This window comes from Prionailurus viverrinus, chromosome B2, assembly GCF_022837055.1.
Source record: "Prionailurus viverrinus isolate Anna chromosome B2, UM_Priviv_1.0, whole genome shotgun sequence".
NCBI classification, from domain to species: Eukaryota; Metazoa; Chordata; class Mammalia; order Carnivora; family Felidae; genus Prionailurus; species Prionailurus viverrinus.
Genome location: NC_062565.1, coordinates 21147645 through 21174598, shown reverse-complemented (window position 1 = coordinate 21174598; position 26954 = coordinate 21147645). Strand labels below are relative to the sequence as shown.

The window sequence follows — 26954 nt, the reverse complement described above, 5'->3', positions numbered from 1 at the left end:
AAAAAAAAAAAAATCTGCAATATTTGTTTTTGTTCATTACTATAGAAACCCTCCTAGCCCCCTCCTCACCCCCAGGTGTTATGAATGGAGAAAACTTCACTCGAATCCTTGAATTCTGATAAAATTTTTTCCGTAGACCATGGTGTGGCAGGATTTCTACTATTGAAGTGACATGCCACTGAAGGAAAATTCTAGAATTTTATGTAAAAAGCTTACTGTGAATGTAGATGACGGTTTGAATGCAGAAACACAGATTAATACCAATAATGGGAGAGATTCATGTGTGTCTTCAGTATTCATCTTTCAGTGTTTTTTGTTGAAGCACTTTTACTATAACACTGTTTACTATACGATCTCATATCAAGTTTGTTCACAGTAAACCCTAGTAAGATAATTAATTATGACGGTATCTTGGAAGCTGAGGACATGTGTTGTGATATTGCAAGTGGACAGGTTTTCTGCTTATACTTCATGCATTCATCTGTCTAGCCATTCAGCCATCTGGCAGATACTTAGATAGCCACCAGTGCTAGTGCAGAGAACAAGAGAGACAAGGTTATAATGAAACTTATTTTCTTTTTTAATGTTTATTTTTGAGAGACAGAGAGACCGACTGAGCAGGAGTGGGGGAGGGGCAGAGAGAGAGGGAGACACAGAATCTGAAGCAGGCTCCAGGCTCTATACTGTCAGGACAGAGGCTGAGGCAGGGCTCAAACCCATGACGCATGGGATCATGATCTGAGCCAGTCAGACACTTAACAGACTGAGCCACCCAGGCACCCTGAAACTTATTTTCAATGGAAGCCAAGGAGATGGTCAAACAAGTTGAAATACATGGTATTTTCAGTTTCTGGTATGTTCTGTGAGGAAGGTAAAACTGGGTAGTGGGCTCGAGGGCCTCTGCATGAATGGGGTAGGACACTTGACGTGAAACCTGAATGACCCGCACCAGCCCTAGAGTTCTGGGGTGGAGCAGCCCTGTGACCAGACTAGTTGAATGAGTTTGAGGAACCCAGAGAGAGCTAGCGTGTCTGAAAGGGCCTTGGGGTCAGAATATGCCGCCAACATATGAGGTCTGAGAAATGGGCACAGGCCAGATTTAATTCTATGAATGGAGCTGTCAGAGGCATTCAAGCAGTGGAGTGGTATGATATGATACATGTTTTAGACGCTCACTCTGGCTGCTGTGTAGAGAAGGCACAGGAGAAGGGCAAGAGGGAAATCAGGGAGGTCACTTTAAAATATAAGACCAGCAGATGGAAAATCCTGTAGAAGTGTTTTTGCAACACATCTATCCATGTGTTACACATGAATCCTTGTGCATAAATCTGTGCACATTTGTTCAATTCTTAATCTTCAAGACAAATTTCTAGCAGTGGAATTACTTGGAGAAAGGGCACACATATTTAAAATTCTGCTCCCTGTTGCTCAGCTGCTTTGTAGAAAGGTCGTTACCATTTTTACTCCCCTCAGCAATGCGTGAGAGATGCAGTTTGCTGAACCACACCAAGACTGCATATTTCTCATCCCTGCCACTCTGGAAAATGAAAAGACAACTGCTCAAAAGATGTAAATTAAGGGCACCTGGGTGGCTAAGTCAGTTGAACGTTTAACTCCCACTTTGGCTCAGATTATGATCTGAGGATCGTGGGATCAAACCCCACGTTGGGCTCCATGCTGAGTGTGGAGCCTGCCAGGGATGCTCTCTCTCCCTCTGCCTCTCCCCAGCTCCCTCACTGTCTCTCTCAAAAAACAAAACAAAAAAGATGTAATCCTCAAGTGTAGCATGGTGGAGACATGCCTCGATGGCAGTTTGAGTGACAAAGTCACAGGGATCTTAGTTGGAAGTGAAGGTGTGACATCACCGAACCCTCACACCACATCGATTGCCGTTCCTTCCGATCCAACATGGCACAGAGGATGTCCGCACACCGGAGCGCATCCCAGGGTTAGTAGTGACCAGTATCAGTCAACAGAGTTGAGAGCAGAGCCTGAGGGAGCCCACTGAAGGAGCTGGCATTGTCCAGTGTGGGGAAGAGAAACTTTGGAGAAACACTGCAGTCGTGAATATTTGAAGAGCTGCCATCTAGAAGAGAATGTAGACCGATTCGATGTTGCCCTGGGAGGATAGATGGACGTTTAAAAGAAGGATGGGATTTTTGACTCAACATGGGAAAGATGGCTGTAACAATTAGCATCGCTAAAAAACAGAGAAGTCCTGGTTGGCGGCAAGTGTTCGAGCAGAATGAAATGGTGATCTCTCCAGCCGAGTGGGAGGCTGGAGAGAGAGCATCTCAACTCCCCGCCAGTTCTGAGAGCATCTCAACTCCCCACCAGTTCTGAGGCCCGTTGTTGTTTACTGATCCTCAGGGTACATGGAAATGAGAAAAACAAACCCAAGCCTTCTAAAGAAGAGACGCAGGCTTGCCCCTCCCCACCCCCAGCCTTCCTCTCTTGGCCACACTCTGTGGGGAAGAGGCCATTACTGGCTCCTGTTGGTGACACGCCCCACTTCCTGTGAGTGTTCAGGAGGAAGCGGACAGTTAATGTTGCCACTCCTGCTATCAGAGGCCAGAGCAGAAGGGAAGGGGTCAGGTTAGGGAGAGTCTTAACTGCAGATCACATCCAACTTCAGAAATGGCTAAAGCTCCCCAGCTCTGGCAGCTGAACTACTGACTGAATGGAGTTTATGAGCCCACAGCTCTTGGTCACCTTGTTGGCTGAATGGGCAGATTGGAAACTCCCCATGTCTTGTCAACCAGAGATGTAACCCTGGAATAAAGGAGCACACTTGAGCTTTGAACCTACGGCTCCAGCGGGCTCAGTCCTCAGTCGGAGAACTGGAGTGGGTCGACGTGTTCAGCAAAGGCGTACTCGCCACCAAGCCCTTGAGACTGCTTTGATCTGGTCTCCTCTTCCTGCCTGTAGCAGCAGTGCAGTTCAAGGGCAGCCCCAGTTTTTCAGAATAAGACAGAGGCAGAACCGGAGGTGGGGAATGATCTGTTTCTGACCAGTGGCCCCTTCATTTTCCTGTTGACGTTTGGCTAGAGCTCAGTACCAACTGCTAGGCCTTGGACTGTGGTCACTCAGGGAGGAGGTGTCCAGGGTCAGGCTGGAGCCCTGAGGTGCCTTCCGGTGGTCCAGAATGCAGATCAAAGGCTTGGCCTTAGGAGGCAGTCTAGGGGGCAAAGCTCAGACTCTGAAGCCAGCACACCTGGGTCTGTCCTGGTTGGGAGGGTCCCGGGCATGTCAGCTTCTCCACACCGCACCGGCCTCCTCTGCAAGGTAGAAATGAGAATCTGTAAACTTCCCACCAGATAGGTTCTCACCACGTGCCCACTACTGTCCCTCATCCTCTGCTCTGTGAAAACTGCTTCCGTCACAAATCTCAGATCTGGATAATAAGGATCACTCTGTAAACGTGCGGATCATATGATAAAAAAGGTGGAGCTCAGCTAGTGAGCCACTTACAGTTAGTTGTCAGTCTGATTTCCCGTATTCTCTGTGGTTTTTTGTGGCCTCGTGTTACCGGGCACAAGTAACCTGTCAGCTGTAGAGAAGGTATTCGTTTTTAAATTAATTTTGAGTGATTTATTGAAAGGGTTTGGTACTCATTTACATATCTTAGTATTTTTCATACTTCCTTAGTTCTTAGGTGCTTTAACACATTTTTTTACACTTCTAGAATTGGAATATGCAGTACAGTAAATATCAAAAGAAACTTGCCAGCCCTTTCCTTTTTTCCTCTCAATGCTGATAGTAAGTGATGGTCTCTAAATCCCAGTCACCTTGGAATGAGGGAGGAGGGCTACTTAGGACAGGGCTATTGGTAGGAGCGCCTGGGTGGCTCAGTCTGGTAAGCTTCCGACTTAAGCCCAGGTCACAATCTCACAGTCTGTGAGTTCAAGCCCCACGTCAGGCTCTGGGCTGATAGCTCAGAATCTGCTTCGGATTCTGTGTCTCCCTCTCTGCCCCTCCACTGCTTGCACGTGCTCACTCGCTCTCTTTCTCAAATATAAATAAACATTAAAAAAAAAAAAAAAAGGACAGGGCAGTTGGTTCCCCAGAACTTTCCTGAGGCTTTATGTGACCAAGAATTAATAATAAATCATCCTTCCCTGATAATATTAGCAAGGAATTATGTGGACATGGGCATGATGCTTGTCTGTGTTTTTTTCCATTTTCTCCTGTTAGATCTGCTTACTCCACCACAGTGACACCCCCCAGCCCCCACCCAGAGAACAGAGGCTCGGCCTGAGGCCCATCTTCTCCGAGTCTAGGCCATATCCAGCCTGCTGGTGGATGGCTCTGTGGGCTGGGGGATAGACGGTCAGGGGCAAGTGTGGGGGCCCTCCACCTCCTAGGGTATGTCTATAGAACCGGAACAGGAGGCACCCAGGGTCTCACCCCCACACACCCAGAGAAAAGAGGATTCACAGGTAGTGTGGGGCAGGGTTGTCGGGGGGTAGGCATGCACTCAGCCACGTCATTGCACCGTCGGCCCACACACCTTCATTGCTGCCACTGCTGGGGGTTCACAGGCTGCTTAGCCTTGTCCTCCTCCGGCCTGTCCCCTCTGAAGAAGGCACAGCCCAGAGGGAGCTGAGCTGAGTTGTACTTCTTTCTAGAGTTGTGACCAGACCATGTATGAAAGCTTTGCCATCTTTTCCATTTCCTAAGTGCTTCCCCAGTACGATAATCCTGTGAAAAGAGCTATTTCTAAAAAGCTGGTCTCCATTCCTCCATCTGGCACAGTTTAACCCCAAAGATGATGATGGTGATGACGATTGTCATTAGGAAAACCAAACCCTTGATGTCACAGAGTAAGGAAATTGAGACTGACTGTCTTTTTGTAATCTCTTTCTCTCCTTATAGGCCTTGGGACCTTGTCCATAGGGTGTTTGTTTTAGAACTTGATAAAGTAAGGTCACTTAAATCAGGTCACCTATAAAGCTCCCTTTTTGGAGCAGAGGTACAGACTATGTGTAATGCTTTCTTACATGTGTGTTCCTGGCCCTGCAGATGTCAGGATTGCAACATGCAATTTACTCAACCCGTTGCCCCCGCTACTCTCACAATCCATAAATCCATGTAATATCATGAAAGACACAGAAAGTCTTTCCGGTTCACTGCAGACATTCCTGTGTTAGCACTTCTCAAATTTGACCCCCAGCGTGCCTCCAAAAGCAGAAGAGAACACATACCACTGGCATTTGTGAGGTGGCAGATGCAGAATGATGGCTTGATTTAGGAGCTGGCCAGATCTGGGAGTTCTTTATTCTGTAGCATTGTGTGTCCGAAAAGAGTACCTTTCGTCTGAACAAGCAGACCTGGCAAATCGGATGGTCTTTTATCTCATTAGCATCCGTGAAGTTCATGAACGTCTTCCAACAGACCGCAAAGCACTGAGCGCCATTTTTGGATAGCACTTGTGAGAGCTTCAAGGAGGGGTTCAGGGAGATGATATAAAGCTTTAAAAAGAGAGAAATCACTGTATAAATTACACTCCATACCTTAGAGAAAATGTAGGTACCAACCCCTAAATATATAATACAAAAAGTTAAAAAAAAAAAAATAAGCCAGCTCGGTTTTTTGCTAAATCACATTGTGTGTACGTGTGTTTGTTCTTTCCAGACATATGAAGATTCATGAGAAGGACCCTAACAGTGCTACAGCTACGGCGCCCCCATCCCCACTGAAGCGCAGGCGGCTGTCCTCCAAGAGGAAGCTGAGTCATGATGCCGAGTCAGAGAAAGAAGACCCAGCACCTGCTAAAAAGGTTCTCACTGCTCCCAGCACAGATGTGCCTAACCACTGGACTCCTGGCAGAAATACCTCTGCCTTTATTTTCACAGTCTGGGGACTTGGCAGACATCCATCCTAAGCTTTTAACCTGTGTTTTCCCACACTGTTTTATAAGGTGTCTGCAGGAAAGAGTACCCGTGTGCACTTCTCTGTGGGTCCCCCTACCTGAGCCCCAAGAGATGAAGAGCGTGTTTCGTAGCTCTGTGCTTTTTCCAGAGCTGGAGTGGAAGCTTCTCCAGCTGGAGTGGAAGCTTCATATGTATTAGGGGCTCCTGTCCTCACTCTTTGATTCTCTGTACCTGTCAGATACTAGGTGCTCCATAAACGTTTATTGAATGGATGAGTGGGTTGAAGGTGGATGGATGGGAGCATTCAGTGAGTGTTGTGTGAATAAAGCACTGTCAGTAGCATCCTTAATCCCTAGGAAGGAAGCCTCCTTTTCCTTTTAGATTTGGATTGAGTATTGGCTTCTCTTCTGAAGCAGACCCATGTGGGAGACCACCTTCCTGACTTCACTTTTTTCCCTTTCCCCAAGATGGTAGAAGACGGGCAGGCGGGTGACCTGGAGAAGGTGGACGAAGTGTTTCACTGCCCAATATGTTTCAAGGAGTTCGTTTGCAAGTATGGAATGGAGACCCACATGGAGACCCACTCAGATAACCCACTAAGGTAGGAGAAAGGGTGGGACACAGCTGTACTCTGGAAAGCTCTTTTTCCTTCTGTTTCTTTCTGGCCTATGACCTGTCCTTATTCCCCAGTCCTCCAAACTGGGCTAATGGGATTTAACTTGAGTTTGATGACAGCAAGGCAGCTAGTAAGAAAGGTGGATGGTGCAGGGAAGAAACCAGGCTGAGAAATGTCACAAGGAAGAAGTGGCTGTAGCCACAGGGTGTGTTCACCGAGGTTCACTGCACTTCCATTTCGCTGCTGGGAGGGCCCTTGGAGCCTTTGCTGAGAGTCCACTGTGCACAGGGTGCCCCGTCACAGGGGGCTTTTGAGCATCAGGCACATTGTCTATAACACAAAAGGTGTTGCAGCCCAAGTGATTGTTAGCTTGTGCAACAGTGTGGTAAGGACGGGAGGGCATGCCAGGTGCTCATCCATGTTTCAACTGGATTGGTAGCACAGAAACCTGAGAAAGCAGTTTGGGGTAAGAGGAGTTCTGTTCTGCTTCGTGCAAGATACTCAGCCTAACGTGAAGGCTGTCACAGTAAGATAGTGAGACATGATTGTTCTGCTGTTCTGGGTTCCATTTGTGGTCTTTGCTGCTCCAGCTTTCCTGGTTCTTCGCCTGCCCAAGCAGAGAAGCTGGATGGTGATAGGAGTTTCCAGCAGTGTTCAGGGCAGGGCCGGGGACAAGGTGGACTTGGCCTTCCTTCCTTATCTTCTCGGAGAACTTCATCAGGGAGAAAGTCCTGTGTTCTCCGTGACAGGTCTGGAACATTTTCCTACAGAATTGCCACTTTTAAAATGCTACTGCCACAGTTTCCGAGCATTGAAAAGAACCAGGTGCCATAGGGGCGCTAGAAGACTTGGAAGCTGTGGCCTGCAAGGCACAGACGAAGGTTCACCCAGAGCAGAGGCGAGCGCCTCTGTGCCCACAGCTCTGGGCTTCAGAAGGCAGCTTGGGAGTATGGAAATCTGGACACCTGTCTGACTCACCAACGTATGGGCCAGATTTCCTTCCTCAGGACAAGGCATTTGGGTGTGATTTGGGAGTACAGAAGTCTGACCAGGTTGAAGGCTTCTGTGTTGTAGGAAAAGCCTAACCCTATGGCGGCTTAAAGCCACGTCAGACGATTACACTTAATCACATCAGCTTGACATTTTTTTCCATTAGGGGGAAAAAAAGAATCCATGAAAAGTTTAAACTGCTGAGCAGTTGAAGTGCTACAAAATGTCTTTTCATAACTCCCCCGTCTTGGGGAATTGCAGACCGCGTAGGAGAGGGCAGGGACTGGTGGTCAGAACCCCTGGACCCCATCCTACTCACATGGGGCCTGGATCAGCTATATTTGAACCTTGAAGGAGAGCTGGACCAGGTAGTCCCTGTGTTCCCTTTCCGGCCTTAAATTCTAGGGGTTGGTCTCTTTAACAGCTGTTCTTTTGTCTACCAAGAAAAAGCACTTGGCTCTTCCTTTTGCGGGCCCTCTGGTCCTGAGAGATTTGGGAACGTTAATGGTTTCATTAGCATCCGCAGCATCCCCAGGATGTGGGCTTGTGGTAGGTGGTGAATATTGAAATAGTTTTCTCAACCGAGGACCTGAGCAAACAGAGGAGAAGTGACCAGACAGGCGAGTCGTGGGCAGAGGCAGCAGACAGCACGTGGGACCCCGCCCCCCACCCCACGTTGCTGCCGGATAGCCACGCGAGCTGGCACTACAGAGGGAACACAGTGCCTGTCTCTGAGCTCCTCTGTGTGTTTTGTTTCACTTCGTGCTTTAGTCTGGGATCACAGTTCATCTTTGGAACTACCCGTTTGTCCCCTTCCAGATAATTCTGTCCTACAGGAAAAATAATTTGAGTCTCACGAGAGATTTTTGAGCAGCTGGAGCCTGTACAGCACCACGTATACCAGTGATAGAGGACGCTCGAGTGTCCCCTTCTCACATGGTGGCCTGGATGAGGGAGTGGGTTCCCCTGCAGCGGGGCCCTCTGGACAAGCACTTGCCCCAGGGACAGGCTGGGCCCGCTATTCAGAGGTGGGGACGGGCCCTGTGTTGGACACTGGTTGTCCCGTTCTGCACAGTTTGGTGGGCAATTCACTTGCCGTGACTCCAAGGCCAACAGGGCAGATGATCTGTGAAGTTGAGCCTCAAGTCCTGCCTATTTTCCTCGCCTACTCAGGAATAATGCCCTTTGTCTGGAGGGGGGTTGACTGGAGTTGCTCGGTAGCCTGGCTGGGCCTCAGCCCCTTCTGGCAGCCTTCCACCCCACGGGAGCCCCCAGACGCTGTGCCCACAGCGCATCCATTGTGGGGGGGTGGGTGGTGAGCATGCCATCCCCCAACTAGTGGCTGTTGTTGTGCGGGGTGGGGCTTGCATCTGGAAACCAAAGGGACTTGATTACAGAACACAGTTAATTTCCCTTTCTCCTCTCTGCTCTCCTGTTCCACATAATAGCCTGCTATCAGAGGAGGCCATGGGGGCAGGCATGAGCCGGCAGGGCCCAGCCAGGCAGTGAACTGTGACAGTAGCCGGTGGGAGAGGCTGCTTGTTAACCCAGAGCTAAAATAGACACCAACTCCATTTGCAAACCCCAAAGGCAGCAGAACCACAGTGGGATGCTACCAGTTCAAACAGAAAGTTTATAACTCAAAACAGCTGTTGGTTTCTCGCTCTTCTGCCCTCACCCCCTCAACCCCCCAAAGCTGGCCAGGTGCCTGTTATCCCTTAATAAAAAGTGTTGGAGATCTAAACCCGTGCAACTGCTGAGGCTGTTCTCCCTTCCTCTGTGTTTCAAATTAATGAAGTGTGTGTTAGCATGGAGCAAAGGGAAGACAGGGAGCTGCTGGTAGTGATTCTAGCTCTTTGTGCTGGGCATTGCTTGTGCCCAGACATGACCAACAGTAAATCCACATCCTCCTAGACAAGGAGGGCTTATTGAGAGCTGGCATTTGGAATCAGGGGTGAGGGACAGTACTTTAAACGTTCTAGTCACATTTTAAAAAGTAAAAAGAGGGTACCTCAGTCGGTTAAGCATCCAGCTTCAGCTCAGGCCATGATCTTACGGTTCGTGGCTTCAGGCCCCGCATTGGGCTCTGTGCTGACAGCTCAGAGCCTGGAGCCTGCTTCGGATTCTGTATCTCTGTCTTTCCCTCCTCCGCTCATGTCCTCTCTATCTCTCTCTCTCTCAAAATAAATAAATAAACACTTATTTAAAAAAGGTAAAAAGAAGTAGGCAAGATTAATCATGTTTCTTTGTTCATTATACCAGTGATACCAAAATATAACATCAACACACAATCAGTATAAAAATTGTCAGGGATGTGTTTTACCTTCCTGTTTACATACAAGGCCTGTGCAGTTCAGTGAGTGAGGTGCAGTAACAGCCCATCTCAGTTTGAACCAGCCACATTTCAGGGGCACAGCAACCCACCACACAGGTGTAGGTCCAGGACAAGCCCACCTACGGCAGGGAGGGCACCGAGGCAGCAGCTTGGCTGTAAAGGCCCCTGGGCTTGTGTCTGAATGACTTGTCTCAGGCTGGCGAGGGCTGGGCCAGGAGGGTTGACAGCTGGGTGGTTACCATGGCTCTGTGACTGCTGCCAAGGGCAAAATATAGCAAAACTTATTGTATAATCTTATGTGGCTTCTCGATTAAAGGTCAGGTGGTGAATAATTTTTAAATTATTTTAGTTAAAACGTATCCAAATGATTGAGTGTTTCTTGTGTGCCAGGCACTCCACCAGACTTGAAGGAAAAAATACAATGATGTTAGAGACAGGGCCCCTCCAGGGCCAGTCAGGAAACAAGTAAATGGGAAGTTCTAAAACAAAGTGAAAGGGATACATTCAGGGCTATGAAGGGCACAAGCTGCCTATTGTCGAAGCAGAGGGAGCCTGATCCAGTTAGTGTAAAGCTTCCCTTGACATTTTGCACTGGATGTTGTGACACTTCACTGTGTCCTGTAGGTGGAGGCTGGAGGCTCTCCTCTGCCTGATCAAATTATTGATCTTGATTGTCAGTAAGAAAAGTTTTAAGGTGACGCCCTTAAATCTATGTCAAGAATTAGCATGTGGGGAACACACTGGGCTCTGACAGGTTCACCCTTCCGGCTGCATGAGAGCTTGTCCCGCACCTGCACGATGAGGATAAGTGATGTTACAGGCACGCAGGCCAGGCTGAAAGCCACCCCCTTCATCTTAGTGGTGGAGGGAGGTGCCAGAACCTTCTTTCTTCTGGATTCTCAAGTGTTCCAAGGAATGTTTGGCTCCCTTCACTGCACCACCCTCCCCATACACACCCCCATCACCTACAGGGAGCCCCTAAAGACTAATTCACATTGCATTGGGCCCACACTTAAATGTAATCCTAAAAATAAGGAAAAGGGTATAAAAAATATTCATCAGCATCTTGTACTTAAGACTCCCAGGGGTCCATGGCTTGGCCAAGTGGCGGCAGCTTTAAAATGGTGCTGGGGGCTGAGTGAGGAGGCAGGGGACATGTCCCCCTGGCCAGCCTGGAAGTCGGAGGCACCTTTGTCAGTATCCCCCTCTCCACCCTGCCAGAGGGGCCTCCCCACGACTTGGGCTATTCAGAGCCAAGGAGGCCACCGGCTTCTGCACTTAACCTGCCCACGATGAAGTGCCTCTGACCCGCCCTGACTTCACGCCATGCTGGTTGGTTGAACCGTCCGGGCAGGGTGTCGGGACGCAGTGTGCAGTCTGGCAGATTCCTGGGTGTGGGGAGGGCAAGCCGCCACCCGCCAGCCACCGGCCAGGGCCCTGTCACAGGGCCCTCACTGTTGCTCCCAGCAACTGGGAGAGATTAGTGCAGCTGTTGGATGTCAGTTCTCTGGCTGGACGGGAGGGAGGGCGGGGAAGGGTGGGCACCAGGGCAGGAATGTCTGAACCGGGTGGGGCTCTGAGGAGAGGTTGTTTGCACTTACCCCTTCTTGCCTCTGGAGACAGAGCAGGAAAAAATGGAGCATGAAATCCCTTTTAAGAAGGAATGTCAGTCTCTCGGTTAAAACAATGTAATGGGCAAGAAATTCAGTATATCAAGGAAGCAGCCAGGGTGAGCTGAGTGTTCTCAGCAAGGTATCTCACAGGTTCTGATGACAAGGGCTGGGCCCTCTGTCTGCTCAGGGAGTATTAGTGGCAGGGAAGGCTCACAGGTGAGCCCCTGTCTGGTGTCCAGACATTAAGATTGTGCCATGGGTTGTAGAAGGAGCTGAGGGCATCTGCAAATCACTGTCCTCTGAACAGAAGCATAGCCAAGTGGAGTTAAGCTGACTAGCTCCATCCAGCCCAGCCTGCTACCTGGCATCTCCCTGGCCCCCCAGGCGAGCCGACGCTGTTTGCCCATCTGGAAAATGCATTTGAGGACTTGTGGCGAGGATGAAGGGGGCAAGCCAGTCCTCAGACTGCAACAGACATGGAGTGGGTATCCCATTCCTAGGACATTGAAGAGTCAAATTCCAGGGCTTCCCCCAGGTACTATTTATAATTGACAGAAAACATAAAAGCAGTTTGTCTTCTAGTCTTTATTGTTACAAAGAGCTGTTTTTTTCTAGTTCTGCTTTCGTAAAGATTGGGAAGCTGAATGGCTGTTTAAATTTGGTTTGAGTCCTACCTACCAAATTTTGTAATCCAACTGTGAAAGCCAGACAGAAGCTTGAAGGAACTTGACAGAAGCTTGAAGGTTCCTTAAATAGTGGAACCACACATCATTTTCCTTAGATTGTTGGGGAGGCCTGAGAGTCCTGAAGAAAGGTGTTTCCTAATGTTTGAGATTTGCCGAAGCAGTTTTTCCAAAATATGTTTAGCATAGTAAATATATGTTTTCCCCCCTTAACTGCCATGATGGTAGATGTGATGCTGGTGTGAAGGGGAGACGCCTGGAGGGGGCGCTGCTTATCTCTTTCGCCTGCTCTTGAGCTTTTGGTTGACTTCAGAGCTCTCTTCTTGGCCCAGAGAGTTGTGGTCACCGGATGAGTACAGCACTACTGTAGCAGGCACTGGGAGGAGCTAATTTCCAAATTGTTTAGCCACATGATTTGGGGGTTTTGTTTTAAAGCTTCTCTGTGGCCTCGCTCTCCACTTCTGTAAATCCCGTTGCTGACACATTTGCCTTCAGATTTACCTTGGCTTGACTCTTCATCTTTGAAAGGTGCGCATGCTTCCTTCTCATCTTAAGTACTTTGGAAACCCGCTCCAAAGAGCGTGGACACATTGCTAATTTCAGGGCTGGTGTCCTTAATGGTGAGACCTATTCCTTTTTTTTTTTTTTTTTAAGTCTATTTACTTTTGAGAGAGAGATAAAGAGCACAGGTAGGTGAGGGGCAGAGAGAGAGGGAAACACAGAACCGGAAGTAGGCTCCAGGCTCTGAGCTGTCAGCACAGACCCCAACACAGGGCTCGAACTCACAAATCGCAAGATCATGACCTGAGCGGAAGTCAGACACTTAACTGACTGAGCCACCCAGGTGCCCCAGGTGAGAACTATTCCTGATGTGTAACTGTTGGCTCTGCTGTGAGCCTTCCAAACCGCTGGCTTTGTTTAGGGCTTCCTCCGTTCCCTACCCAGAATGCCCAGACTGTAGTAGCACATTTGTCACGCTGCATTTCTACCCCAGCACAGGCTTACGTATAGTTTTCTTTGAAGAAATAAATAAGAAGGAAGGCTTTAGTGTCTTCTTACAAGGGCGTGTGTTATAAAAGAACTGATGTCAGAGTGCCTGAGTGGCTCAGCCAGTTAAGCATCCAACTTGGGCCCAAGTCATGATCTCACAGTTCATGGGTGTCTTTGCTGTCAGCATGGAGTCTGCTTCAGATTCTCCCTCTCTCTCTCTCTCTCTCTCTCTCTCTCTGTCTTTCTCTCTCTCAAAATAAATACTAAAAACTAAATAAATAGATAAGTAAATAAATAAAAGAACTGATACCACGGTGTTCTGCCTCATTACCACAGGCACACTGTGACAGGGGTCAGTCCTCAATTCGGTGACTTGAAAATTCTGACTTTTGTCTTTTTAAGACTGGTGGTGGATGTGGGTATGAATAAGAGCATTCATTTTCATTAAAGTCCTTTGAGAATTAAAAGGACAGCCAGTCCCCTCAGCTAACGAAGGAGAGTATTTCCTTGACCTGCTGGAGCTGGCTTGTTCTGTCCTTGCCTTGCTGTCTGTGTGCCTGTGACAGCCAGGGGCAGGGGCTGAGCTGTGGCTGGAGTGGTTGGGTCTCTGTGTGGCTTCAAGACCAGTGTTCCCGTGAGACTCAGGCTTCTCCGACTGTGCTCCGAATGTGCTCTGTCCAGGCCCACCAAGGCCAGGGCCAGTGTGCTGTGTGATTTTGCTTATTTGCTTAATCTCTGAAGGAGAAGGGACAAGAAGGGCTGTGGATAAAGTACATATTGAAGGCTCTGTGTGGTTGCCGTGCAGCCCTCCAGCCCCCGGGGCCACAGTGGAAACTTAGCTCACAGCACCCCCACATTCTGCTGGGAGGCATTTCACTCCCTTAAGACCCCCACCCCAGCCCCCTCCTATCTGTGCTTCGCACCTACCCATACCCTCCGGTGACCTTGCAAGCGGTGCTAAGGAAGGTGGGGGGAGCAGATAAGCTGCAGGCCTTGTGCCTCTTGCCTCTGCTGTTACGAAGCCGTGACTGCATGCCCCAAACCATAGCTCTTGCCTTGCCGCCCGACCCTAACACAGCCATGGGGCCCCCACCCCAGGAGTAGGAGCCGCTGTGACTGAGCAGCTCTGTGGGAGGCTGGGCCATCACAGGTGACGAAGTGAGAATGGTAAAATCTCCAGTATTCTGAATTCAAATTTCTTTCTTATGGAAGCATATGCTGTCATGTGGTGGAATTCATGTGTTTTCTGGGTGAAATCGGCTCTGGTGAACTGCATTGGGGTGCAGAAATACCGTTTCTGCGAGCAGAATGATTGGGGGCTCACATACAGGTGTGTATGGGTGTGCGTGTGTAAGCTGAGGGTGGGCTGAATGTCCGTATGCGCATTCATTCCTGTTTGATGTGTAACCTCACCTTGTCCTTGGGAGTTTTTTCCACTGATGAGTTTTGTTTCCCTTCGAGTAATTTATTTCAGTATGTGATTTTAAAAAAATAAAAACATTTAAAGGAGGGTTTTAATTTTTTGTTGTTTATTTTTTTGAGAGAGAGCATGCCTGTGTGCGTGCAAGTGTGGGAGGGACAGAGAGGGGCTCTGTCAGCACAGAGCCTGACGTGGGGCTTGAACTCACAAACCATGAGATCATGACCTGGGCCAAAATCAAGAATTGGACACTTAACTGACTGAGCCACACAGGTGCCACCCAAAAAGAGAAACTTTTGTTTTTAGAAGTATCAGTGGAGTTCTGTTAGCATCTTTTTTTCTTTTTTTCCAGAGGGACAGAAAGAGAGAGGTGCACAAGTGAGCAAGGGTTAGAGAGAGAGAAGCGGGGCTCACCCAAAGTGGGGCTTGTGTTTTACCTAAGGCTCATGCTCATCCAATGTGAGACACAAACTCAGGAACTGTGACATCATGACTTGAGCCAAAGGCAGATGCTTAACCACTGAGCCACCCGGGCACCCTGTTAGAATCTTTCAATCCTATAACTGGAGGGGCACCTGGGTAGCTGAGTCAGTTGAGTGTCCAACTTCAGCCCAGGTCATGATCCTGCGATTCATGATTCTGAGCCTCGCGTCAGGCTCTGTGCTGACAGCTCAGAGTCTGAAGCCTGCTTCAGATTCTGTGTCTCCCTCTCACGCTGCCCCTCCCCCGCCTGCACTCTCTCTCTCTCTCTCTCTCTCTCTCTCTCTCTCTCTCTCTGTCTCCCCAAAATAAACTTTAAAAAAAAATTTTTTTTTAATTAAATTTTTTAAAAAAGCAATCTCAATTTGTAAGATTTCCCTCAGGCACGTTGTCAAAATCACACGCAAGATGAAACTGCCCTACAACAGTCCTTGGTCCTAGGATGATTAAAGTACAGCCCTACTCCTTCTGAACGTTTTGCAGTGGTATGGTCCATGAGTACGTGGAGTACCATCCAGGGTGGGATTGAGAGATCCCACAAGCCGGGGTGAAGGGAGAGTTGCGGGGACCACCTGGCCAATGGCTGTGGTCTTAATGAAGACTGACAAGCCCAAGTGAGGTTAGCAAATACCCCAAGATCAGAGCCTGCAACAAGCAGCATCGCCCGCAGATTGACAGTGACCTCCATTGTCCTTGAAGAGCTCTTTAGAAATACAGTTGCAAAGTGTTTTTTCCCCAGGGGCCTTGGGAAGGCTGGTTGAACCGGAGTGTCTCTGGCTGACAAAGACCCGTCCAAATGTTTCTGGGTGATGGTTTTCCACACTGGTTTTATTTAAGGTCTGCCAACAGGTGCCGAGCATAAGATGGGAGGCAGTGTTTTTCTGTGGGGTTTTATTTTCTTCCTTTTAACTAGCCTCACAATATGCTTCTGGTTTCAAAGCAGATTTTTTTTTTTTTCCTCTGCCACTTTCCCGCCGCTTGTTTGCGAGATGACATTCTGTATCTTTTCAGAAGTGAAATAGTAGTGCCTTGATTGAATCCCATGAAAACAGAGGTGTGAAATTGTGGATGTGGGCCTTGTTTAGGTCTTACTTAGAAGGCTCTTGGTGCACATGCAGGCTGGGATGACATGTGCTTCTCTTCTGAGCTGTGGCCCTGGGAGCAGGAGTGGAGGCCCGGGGTCGGCGGTGGGGAGCAAGAGTTGGGGGGGGGGAGCAGGAGTGGGGGCCACGGGGTGGGGGGAGCAGGTGGCAACCAGGAAGGACATGCATTTCTCCTGTGAGTCTCAAGATGAAACAGCAGAGGAGACAATGGTGGAGTTCTTGAGAATGAAGAGAGAGAACACATCCTTTGCAATTAAAATTCATTTTCCCTGCATTCTCATGTTAGCTAGAGTGGCCAGGAAATGGGCTACTCCTGATGGTTGTTGTTCCTAGCAGTGTACGATAATGGTTAAATAGCACCTTGCAGGTTCCCAAGCATTTGGTTCTCCGTCACTGATAGTAGCTCTAAAAATGCCCATTTTACAGATGAGAAAACAGAGGCCCAGAGAAGGATGGGGAAGAGCTCTCAAGGCTTGTGGCATCAGATGTCCTTAGACTCTCACTTAATTCTCACTATACGAAGAAGGTCATGAGGAGGCAGATTCCTATCTCAGGCCTGTTTGGGAAATTCTGCCCAGCTGGCAGCCAAAATGCAGATGAAATGAGTGGTCCAAGGTCACACGACCTCCGCTTCCCCTCCTCCACTGTCCCTGATCCCTGAGCCCATCCCATACCGCTCCCCAGGTACCTTCCACGGGGGAGGACACAGAGCATGTGGTCGGTGCTGGTTGTCAGCCATGTATTTATTGAGCACCTACTATGTGTGAAACTAACCTAGACGCCAGAGATGGGAGGGGTTTGAAAGTGAACGAGAGAATGAAGGAAGGGATAGACGAGTGGGAGATAAGTGAAGAAAATGGTATCCTTGAAAACTCACAGCTGTGATAGAAGTGCAGTAAATTCTAATTGCCACATTACGAGACACTCTACTCCCTTGTAGAAAACTGACTTCTGTTGCCCCTCACACTGAATTTTCTTTTTTTTTTTTAATTTTTTTTTTAACGTTTATTTGTTAATGAGAGACGGAAAGTGAGGGGGGAGGGGGGCAGAGAGAGAGGGAGACACAGAATCCGAAACAGGCTTTAGGCTCTGAGCTGTCACTGCAGAGCCCGACACAGGGCTCGAACTCACAGACTGAGAGATCATGACCTGAGCTGAAGTCGGTCGCTTAACCCACTGAGCCACTCAGGTGCCCCCACACTGAATTTTCATAGCAGGCATCACACTGATGCAGTAGACTCAGGGAGGGTATTCATAAAGGTCTCTGGAGTAGAAGAAAAAATGATAGACCTTTTATCTAACCCTTTAAAAATGTTTATTTTTGTATTTTGTGACTTACCTGACGTGTGCAAATACCTACACATAACACGCATGCACACACATTTGTGTGTTAAACAACAAACGGATAAGAGTACATACTCAAAAACTTTCTACTTACCAGGCGTCGTACAGTTTACAAAGTTTGCAGTCCAGTTCTCAGGCTCACCTGCTCACCTTTTGCAGTCGACTTGCATGATACCAAGAGTCAGTATTCTTTATACCCAGCCTGTTTATGTCAGTAATACTTGCGATCATTTCCTATAATCAATAGAATTTTGTATAAGCTTGTGAAATTTTTTTATAACCATAATCTGTGTGAGGGGCGTGTGTGTGGCTCAGTCGGTTAAGTGTCCAACTTTGGCTCAGGTCTTGATCTCATGGTTCGTGACTTCAAGCCTCGCATCAAGCTCTCTGCTGTCAGCACAGAGCCAGCTTTGGATCCTCTGTCCCCACAACCCCCCCCCCCCCCCGCCCCTCCTCCACGTGCACACGCTCTCTCTTTCTCTTTCAAAAATAAACACTAAAAAAAAAAAAAAAAGAATAATCTCTGTGAAAGCTAAGTTGGGCTGTCTTGTTTGTGGTCCAGATTAGATACTTTTTTTAATTGCTGTCAAATTTAGGGTAGGCGAGACATCTGTGAGCAGTTGAGAGAAATAATCATAAAAGCCTAAAAGGATCATAAATCCTAAAAGAATTCTGCTTTAGCTTGATATGCAAAAATCTAAGTTCTTGCTCTGCCTCAAAGAGTCTAAAACCGGGTATCAGAGATGTTGAATGGGGAGCATGATTCGCGCCCTAACAAACACATGGAACTTCTCTGGGTGCAGCTGGACTCAAACACAAGCCCTTGGAGAGTGAATGTGGAATCGGTTACTGCTCTTTATGTCCCTGAAGATTGCAGCAAACACAGAATTAGCAAATGTTAAATAGTGTTCCTAGAGGAAACATAGGGTACCATTTCCTACAAGCCTCTGTCTACATTTTCATCAGCTAATCAGTACAGAAACTTTTGTTTCTGTTTAAGGAAATCTGAATGAATACCACTGACTCGGGGCACCTGGGTGGCTCAGTCCATTAAGCATCCGACTTCAGCTCAGGTCACGATCTCACAGCTTGTGAGTTCAAGCCCCGCATTGGGCTCTGCACTGATAGGATAGCTCAGAGCCTGGAGCCTGCTTCAGATTCTGCATCTCCCTCTCTCTTTCCCTCCCCTGCTCGCTCACGCTCTCTCTCTCTCTCTCAAAAATAAACAAACATTAAAAAAAAAAAAATACCACTGACTCATTAACAGTGAACTCACAGCCAATAGCACTGTAATTCACGCCTGAACAAAGTTTGCCTGACACATGCATTTTTGCCACAAGGCACATCACTGCTTCTTGCACTTGTGTAGTATAGGTGGCATGTTAGCTCTGTGCTGGGAGCCATTTTAAGCCATGAAATCACCAGCAAAAAGCACAGAAATGCTAGAAATATGGCTCTACATATACTGCAGAAGGACACTCATGTACAATGGGAGCTGAAGCAAGATGGCAGGGCAGCATTGGGTTCAGCCATAGCCAGGAATGCGCGGAGGGCAACTCCAGTTTCTCTCCTCTCTGTGCATGTCCTCAGATGCGCTGCAAGTATCCATTTGGGGTTTTCAGATACATTTTAACAAGTAAGCAAATCCACAAATACAGAACCCACCAATAACGAGGGCCAACTGTCTATGTTTTAGATTAGATAAAATAGTTAATGTATGCATGACTTTTTTTTTTTATGAGTGCCCCACCCAGCCTTTACTGGACTTTGATCAATGAGCCCCTCTCTGCAAGGTGCAGGGAAAGCTGAGCGAGGAACCAGGGCCAACTTTCAGGTGTAACTGAATGATCGATCACACACTCATTGCTTCCTACTAGTGCTGTTTGTCTCGCGGGGTTGTTGGACTGAATGAGTTTAGGTGTTTGTAGTCAGTGCTACAATTAATTTGGCAAGAGAGAGTGCAGACTTCAGGTGCAGAGTGCCTAGTGGGTGACAGCCCTTGGTGCCTACCCTAGACTTTCTCACCTCCTCTTGTTCTCACCTTCCAGGGAGGGCACAGACCAGCTTCTGTTTCCTGCAGCTTCCCAATCCACACCTGCTTACAGCCAAGACAGGACAGAGGGGAAGAAGGAGGGAGAGAGACAGCACCATCTCTGGTTCATAAGAGGCCAAGCCAGATGAGGCCATGGGCTCGACTGCCCAGCCCACCGAGTGTGGCTCACTCTGCCTGTGCATAAATCCCACACCATGGAGCCTTCCTGAGCCCTGGGCTCGGCGCCTCCACCTTTTTTTCCAGAAGCTCTGATTGTCCCATAGGTTTGTTGGGGAAATGGGTTCCTTCCCTTCACCTGTGCTACAGTGAGACTCAGCATAAAGACCTCTCTTCTGGGGTTTATAAATTGAAATCCCCACACGCATCTACCACAGTGCTGTGGACATTTCTGAAGCTCAGAAAAAGAGGCCACAAGTCAGCCCGCTCTCATTAGCCATTTGTAATTAGATGTTTCTCTCTTTTAAGTGTATCAGGAACATTTCAAACGTATGCACAAGTAGAGAGCACAGTGTCATGACCCTCTCACGCACCCTCCCCCCATTTTCAGGAATTACTAACTCACGGCCCATGGTGTTTCGCCTCTTCCCCCATCCCAGATCATTTCAAAACAAATCCCAGGCATCACATTTCACATAACAGTATTTCATTACATTACCTCTAAAGGAAAGGGATGTTTAAAAAAAAAGACATAACCAAAATATTGTCACAACTTCAAAAAGTAACAGGGATTTCTTACTATCATATGTATCTGATCAGCGCTAAATTTCCTGAATTCAGGCATTTCTCTCGTCCCTTCAGGTCAGTACAGAGTGTTCAGCTGACCGCTGGCATGGGGATGGGTTGGGGACTACAAGGAGTGTGCAATTGAACTTGGGTCTGGGGGGACTGAAGTCCCCATGATAGAAGAGAAAAACGTTTCCAGAGCAACAGGAAAGGACAGAGCTGCCATGGGGCATCGAGGTCACGGCCCCTCCACACATGCAGCGTGGAACTTGAGCGTGTTCTGGACAGAAGGAGAGCCTCGCCTGAGGAGCCACAGACACACCGCTTCCCTGCTTAACTTTCTCACAGCCTAGGACTTAGCACTCTGGGTGTTTTGGGCAGGGTTCCCTGTGGTTGGGGGGCCATCCCCCCGGAACGTGGGCTGCGTGCATGGGATGGCCAGGGAGGGAGACGTAGCCGTACTGTGGGGGCCCTGGAGCGTCTCACGGTTGGTGACCTCAGCACCGTTCCCCCAGAAGGAGCTTTGTGTTTTGAGTGGCTCATGGGAACCCAGCATTCTAAATTTAATTGAATGATGACAGGAGTCTTGATGGTGAGACGCGGCCGAGGTAGCAGCGGAGATAGGAGAGGTGGACGCACAGCAGGACCTCGCTTGCTGGGGCCTGCCACCGCGCGATAAGGACAGCAGAGTCGCACATACTTGGCACTTCTTTCAGCGCGAGAGGACGATGAACTCTGCTGCCTCGCGGGTCATTTCGTTATCTATTTCCAGAGAAGAATCTCAAAGCAAAAAAAAAAGTTTTCCATTAAGGTGCATGTAGTCCAGATGCAGACTCCAGCAGGTCGCCCTACCCCTCCGAGACCCAGGTTCTTTCTCTGTAAAGCACTCGTGGGACCTGCCTTAGGGGTTTCGTAAGTGGCAAAGGCATGTGTATGTGCAAATACTTGGAAAGGTGCTAGGCACACAGCACTGTCCAACAGAACTTTCTGCGGTCATGGAAACATAGCAGCAGGTCAGGTCTGCACTGCACTGCCTGATGTCACTGAGGAAATTTTAATTCACTTAAACAGCCCCACATGGCTTGTATGGCTACCGTATTGAGTGCCAGTCTAGAGGATGTTGATAACACCCCGATGATAGGATAGTTGTTAGGGTGGTTCTGAGTGAAGACCCAGAAGGTGACGCTGGTATGAAGAGTGGAGGAAGCATTATAAAATGTGTGTGTTTCACGTCTGTGTGGCCCAGGACATTGAAGGTGGAGGTCACCTCTGAAGTTGGGGGTGCTGATCTTTAGATGGACTGCATCTGTGGGGGTCTTTCAAGGAAAAGGAGACATCATAACAGGTGTGGGCGGGAGGGTGAAGGAGGCTCATATTTTGTCTTTGCTTCATACTGGCTATGTGACCTTGGCCATGTCACTTAACGTTTTGAGCCTCCCGTGTTTTTATCTGTAAGATGGAAGTCCGGATATCCACCTGCCTGCCACGGTCGTGGTGCCTGCTTACTGTGGGAGCTACAGGTATTTTTCAGATAACGATGGTAATATCAGAATTGAACACAGTCACTGGCTTGGACTACTAATTCAGTTGGAGAATTTGATTATCATTTCATCCCGATCAGAGACCAGGGATGCCATCGTGATTGCTCTCGGTTCGGTGTAAACTTATGCTATTTGGCTTGTAAACATTTATGATCACTAAAATCCACTGAGCCAAGGGAGGGAGAAAACCTTGGAAATGATCGTTTTATGCCACATAATTGAGGTAAGCAGAAGTAAGCACAGTGGCTTCAGGTTCCCAGCTGTCTTAATGGGCACACCTGTTCTGTCTACAAAGCTTGGATATCCAGAAGTTGATAAAATACTTTTTTAAAGGAAGCGTTTTTCTTGGTGTTAACCGTGAGCAGACTGGCTTCTCGAGATTATACCATTTTTATTTCAATTGAAATGAAGCAACAACAAATATAATAGGCTCCTGGATAAGTGGCAACTCTGATTGGGCCGCCTCCTCATATCCTATCCCTTTTTTCTCTCAGATGTGACATTTGCTGTGTCACCTTTCGAACACATCGAGGATTGCTACGCCACAACGCGCTTGTCCACAAACAGCTTCCCAGGGACGCAATGGGAAGGCCTTTCATACAGAACAACCCTTCCATTCCTGCTGGCTTCCATGACTTAGGATTCACTGACTTCTCCTGTAGGAAGTTTCCTCGAATTTCTCAGGTATTTTGGTCAGCCTGCAGAACCAGCAGCCACCTCCCTGGGCCGCGTGGTTGGACTACACCTCCTTACCCTGAGGTCTCCCTTCCGTAAAATGTTGTCCCTTGGGTTTTGTCTTTTTTGTAACAATGTTTTCTCTTGCAATTCAGCTTGACCCTTTCAGTCTCCATTGGGTTGTTGAGAAAGGATAGTTGGGTTTTAATCTTGTGTTGAATTTCTTACCACCTTGTGTAAGAGTCTAGCTCACCGATGCCTTTTGCCCATTCTTGGGCGTTTGGATTTAAAGTTGTGAAGTGCTCACCACCCCCACTCCCACCTCTATCTGAACTGAATTTGTTTTCTTAAATATTTCTTTAATATCCACATTACAGGTAAATATTTCCAGTGTGGTACTTTCTTTAAAAAATTTTTTTTCAACGTTTTTATTTATTTGGGACTGAGAGAGACAGAGCATGAACGGGGGAGGGGCAGAGAGAGAGGGAGACACAGAATCGGAAACAGGCTCCAGGCTCTGAGCCATCAGCCCAGAGCCTGACGCGGGGCTCGAACTCCCGGACTGCGAGATCGTGACCTGGCTGAAGTCGGACGCTTAACCGACTGCGCCACCCAGGCACCCCCAGTGTGGTACTTTCTATTAAAAATGTTTGGGTCATTATTAACCTGAACCGTATTTGTTCCCTGCCTACCGAAAACTACTTTGAAACTTTTTTTTCTTTTCAATTTTAAAAATTGAGATCGAGGATGTCAACAGTGAAACTCTTAAGGCACAGAAGCCTCAAGGGTAATGGGTTATTCCATATGTATACACCCACGTGTGTACGCCCACGTGTATACACCCACATAACCCTCCCGGCAGATGGCACAGCCTCAGGCCCCTTCCCAGGCAGTGCCCCTCGTGTTATTATTACTTAACTGTATTTCATTGCTTCTCTGAGATACCCCAGGGATTGATGTCATTTGTCAAGCAATATGATGTTTAAGGTGCTTTGTGGTCTTCCTTATTCAGCCTAGGGACAGGAATTAGCAAGCAGGGGGAGGCCAACTCCTTAGATAGTACAGAGAGAGGCTGGGTACTGGGGCAGCTATATAACAGATACTTTCTGCATCTCGGGGTAGTGATTATTTTTAAATCCTCCTTATTCCCTTGCTTTTGCCAACCCGCCTTCCACGCAGGCCTGGTGTGAAACAAACCTACGAAGGTGCATCAGCGAACAGCACCGTTTTGTCTGCGACACATGTGACAAAGCATTCCCCATGCTCTCCTCGCTCACCCTGCACAAGCAGACCCACGTCGCCACGGACCAGGGACGGGACAGGCTGCAGGCCAAGACCCTGCCTGGTGACGCCCTGGACCAGAAGGTCTTCCTGGCCTTGCTGGGCCTGCAGCACACCAAAGACGTCAGGCCTGCCCCCGCTGAGGAGCCCCTGCCGGATGACAACCAAGCAATACAGCTCCAGACACTCAGGTGTCAGCTACCTCAGGACCCCGGCTGCACCAACATGCTGAGTCTGTCTCCTTTCGAAGCTGCTTCCCTGGGCGGCTCTCTCACGGTCCTCCCGGCTACCAAGGAGAGCATGAAGCACCTGTCCCTGCAGCCCTTCCAGAAGGGCTTCATCATCCAGCCCGACAGTAGTATTGTGGTCAAGCCCATCTCCGGCGAGTCCGCCATCGAGCTGGCTGACATCCAGCAGATTCTGAAGATGGCGGCCTCCGCCCCCCCTCAGATCAGTCTTCCGCCTCTCTCCAAGGCCCCTGCTGCCCCTCTGCAGGCCATTTTCAAACATATGCCCCCTCTGAAGCCAAAGCCCCTGGTCACCCCACGGACGGTGGTGGCCACCTCCACACCACCCCCTCTCCTCAATGCCCAGCAGGCCTCCCCGGGCTGCATCAGCCCCAGCCTCCCCCCACCGCCCCTGAAGCTCCTCAAAGCCCCTGTGGAGGCGGTCCCCAACGCCCACCTGCTGCAGTCCCAGGCCGGAGCCCAGCCAGACACGGCCACGCAGCTCTTCCTGCAGCAGCCGCGGATGGAGCTGCCTGGCCAGGCCGAGATGAAGACCCAGCTGGAGCAAGACAGCATCATCGAGGCCCTGCTGCCCCTGAGCATGGAGGCCAAGATCAAGCAGGAGATAACGGAGGGTGACCTCAAGGCCATCATGACAGGGCCCGGCAGCAAGAAGACGCCGGCCATGCGCAAGGTGCTCTACCCCTGCCGCTTCTGCAACCAGGTGTTCGCCTTCTCGGGGGTGCTGCGCGCCCACGTGCGCTCCCACCTGGGTATCTCACCATACCAGTGCAACATCTGCGACTACATCGCCGCCGACAAGGCCGCGCTCATCCGCCACCTGCGGACGCACAGCGGTGAACGGCCCTACATCTGCAAGATCTGCCACTACCCCTTCACCGTCAAGGCCAACTGCGAGCGGCACCTGCGCAAGAAGCACCTCAAGGCCACCCGCAAGGACATCGAAAAGAACATCGAGTACGTGACCAGCAGCGCCGCCGAGATGGTGGACGCCTTCTGCTCCCCGGACACGGTGTGCCGGCTGTGCGGCGAGGACCTGAAGCACTACCGCGCGCTGCGCGTTCACATGCGCACGCACTGCGGCCGCGGTCTGGGCGGCTGCCCCAAGGGCCGCAAGCCCTTCGAGTGCAAGGAGTGCAGCGCCGCCTTTTCCGCCAAGCGCAACTGCATCCACCACATCCTGAAGCAGCACCTGCACGTGCCCGAGCACGACATCGAGAGCTACGTCCTGGCGGCCGACGGCCTGAGCCCGGCCGAGGCACCCGTCGAGGCCTCGGGGAGGATCGAGGACGGCGGCGGGACCTTTGGCGAACGAAAACCGCTGGCCACCTTCCTGGAGCCCCAGAATGGCTTTCTCCACGGGGGCGCCTCCCAGCCTCTGCCTCCCCATGTCTCAGTCAAGTTGGAGCCCGCCAACAACTTTGCAGTGGATTTCAACGAGCCCCTGGACTTTTCCCAGAAGGGCCTGGCCCTGGTCCAGGTGAAGCAGGAGAATGCCGCCTTTTTCCTGAGCCCCACCTCCTCAGCCCCCTACGACTGCTCCATGGAGCCCATCGACCTGTCCATCCCCAAGAACTTCAGGAAAGGAGACAAGGATACGGCTGCTCCTGCCGAAGTCAAGAAGCCTGAGCAGGAACCAGGGAGCAGTGAGCAGCCCTCTCCCGGTCCTCCACCGTGCCCTACCCTGCCAGTGACTTTGGGACCCAGCGGGATCCTGGAAAAACCCGTGGGCCCTGCAGCTCCGGCCTCCACAGCCACCACTCTGGAAGCGCACGCTCAGCCCCTGCAGGGCTCCGTTCAGCTTGCTGTCCCCATCTACTCCTCAGCTCTGGTCAGCAGCTCCCCCATCTTGGGCAATTCCACCCTCCTCAGCAGCCCGGCACTGTTGCGGCCGCTGCGCCCCAAGCCCCCTCTGCTCTTGCCAAAGCCCCCCGTGACGGAGGAGCTGCCCCCACTGGCTTCCATCGCCCAGATCATCTCATCTGTGTCCTCGGCCCCCACCTTGCTGAAAGCTAAGGTGACAGAGCCGGGACCCACGAGCACTAGCAGCAATAGCACGGCTCCTGACGGCTTAGGAAGTCCTGTCCCCAGAGCCGCCACCGCCCCCACCAACACCACCAGCCCAAAAGAATCCAGCGACCCGTCGCCTCCTGCCAACAGCCCAGAAGCAGCCTCCCCCACCGAGCAGGGGCCGGTGGGTTTGTCCAAGAAGAGGGGCCGGAAAAAGGGGGTGCGGAGCCGGCCCCGCTCCGGCAGCGGCGGAGTGGACCTGGACTCCAGTGGGGAGTTTGCCAGCATTGAAAAGATGCTGGCCACTACGGACACCAACAAGTTCAGTCCGTTTCTACAGAGCGCAGAGGACGACGCTCAGGATGAGGTAGCCGGAGCCCCCGCCGACCACAATGGGCCCAGTGACGAGGAGCAGGGCAGCCCCCCCGAAGACAAGCTGCTGAGGGTGAAGCGGAATTCCTACGCCAACTGCCTGCAGAAGATCAACTGTCCCCACTGCCCCCGGGTCTTCCCCTGGGCCAGCTCCCTCCAGAGGCACATGCTCACACACACTGGTAAGAGGGCCCACCAGGCCCCGAGTGCTACTTCCCAGAAGGGAGGCTGTGGCCTGGCCGGCCCCAGGGATGGGGAGAACAGGAGGCGGGGTCAAAAGCATGGGACCCTTTTCCCATGGCCCCATTTCTAGCTTCTCTTCAGCCTCAGTCTCTGAAGCAGGGGGCTTGCCTGGTGATGCCAACGGGTTTTCCCCCTGTGCCCTTGTAACCACAATGACCTATTCCTAGTGTCTCGGCCTTCGAGGAGCTGCAGGTGAAGGCAGTGTTGAATATCGGTGTTTGGGGGGTGAAAATGGTCCTGGGCCCATTGGATCATTCACTTGCATCTGCCTCGGCCCTTCAGGAGGATGTAGCAAGATCACTTGGTTCCCCACAGGAGGCAGCTAGGGAGAAGTGGAACTCGGTATTGAGGTATTGGTGCT

At 50.0% G+C, this 26954-nt stretch overlaps 1 protein-coding gene across 8 annotated transcripts in view; it reads left to right on the top strand.

Annotated features, from left to right (window-relative positions):
• The window catches only part of RREB1 (ras responsive element binding protein 1), a 183883-nt gene that overhangs the window by 139764 nt on the left and 17165 nt on the right, over positions 1-26954 (top strand). For all 8 annotated transcript variants that reach the window (XM_047858102.1, XM_047858107.1, XM_047858100.1 and 5 more), the window contains 4 exons: positions 5635-5779; positions 6341-6474; positions 22259-22448; positions 23619-26532. In XM_047858102.1, the coding sequence (XP_047714058.1) occupies positions 5635-5779; positions 6341-6474; positions 22259-22448; positions 23619-26532 (3383 nt within the window). The remainder of the gene's footprint in view (positions 1-5634; positions 5780-6340; positions 6475-22258; positions 22449-23618; positions 26533-26954) is intronic.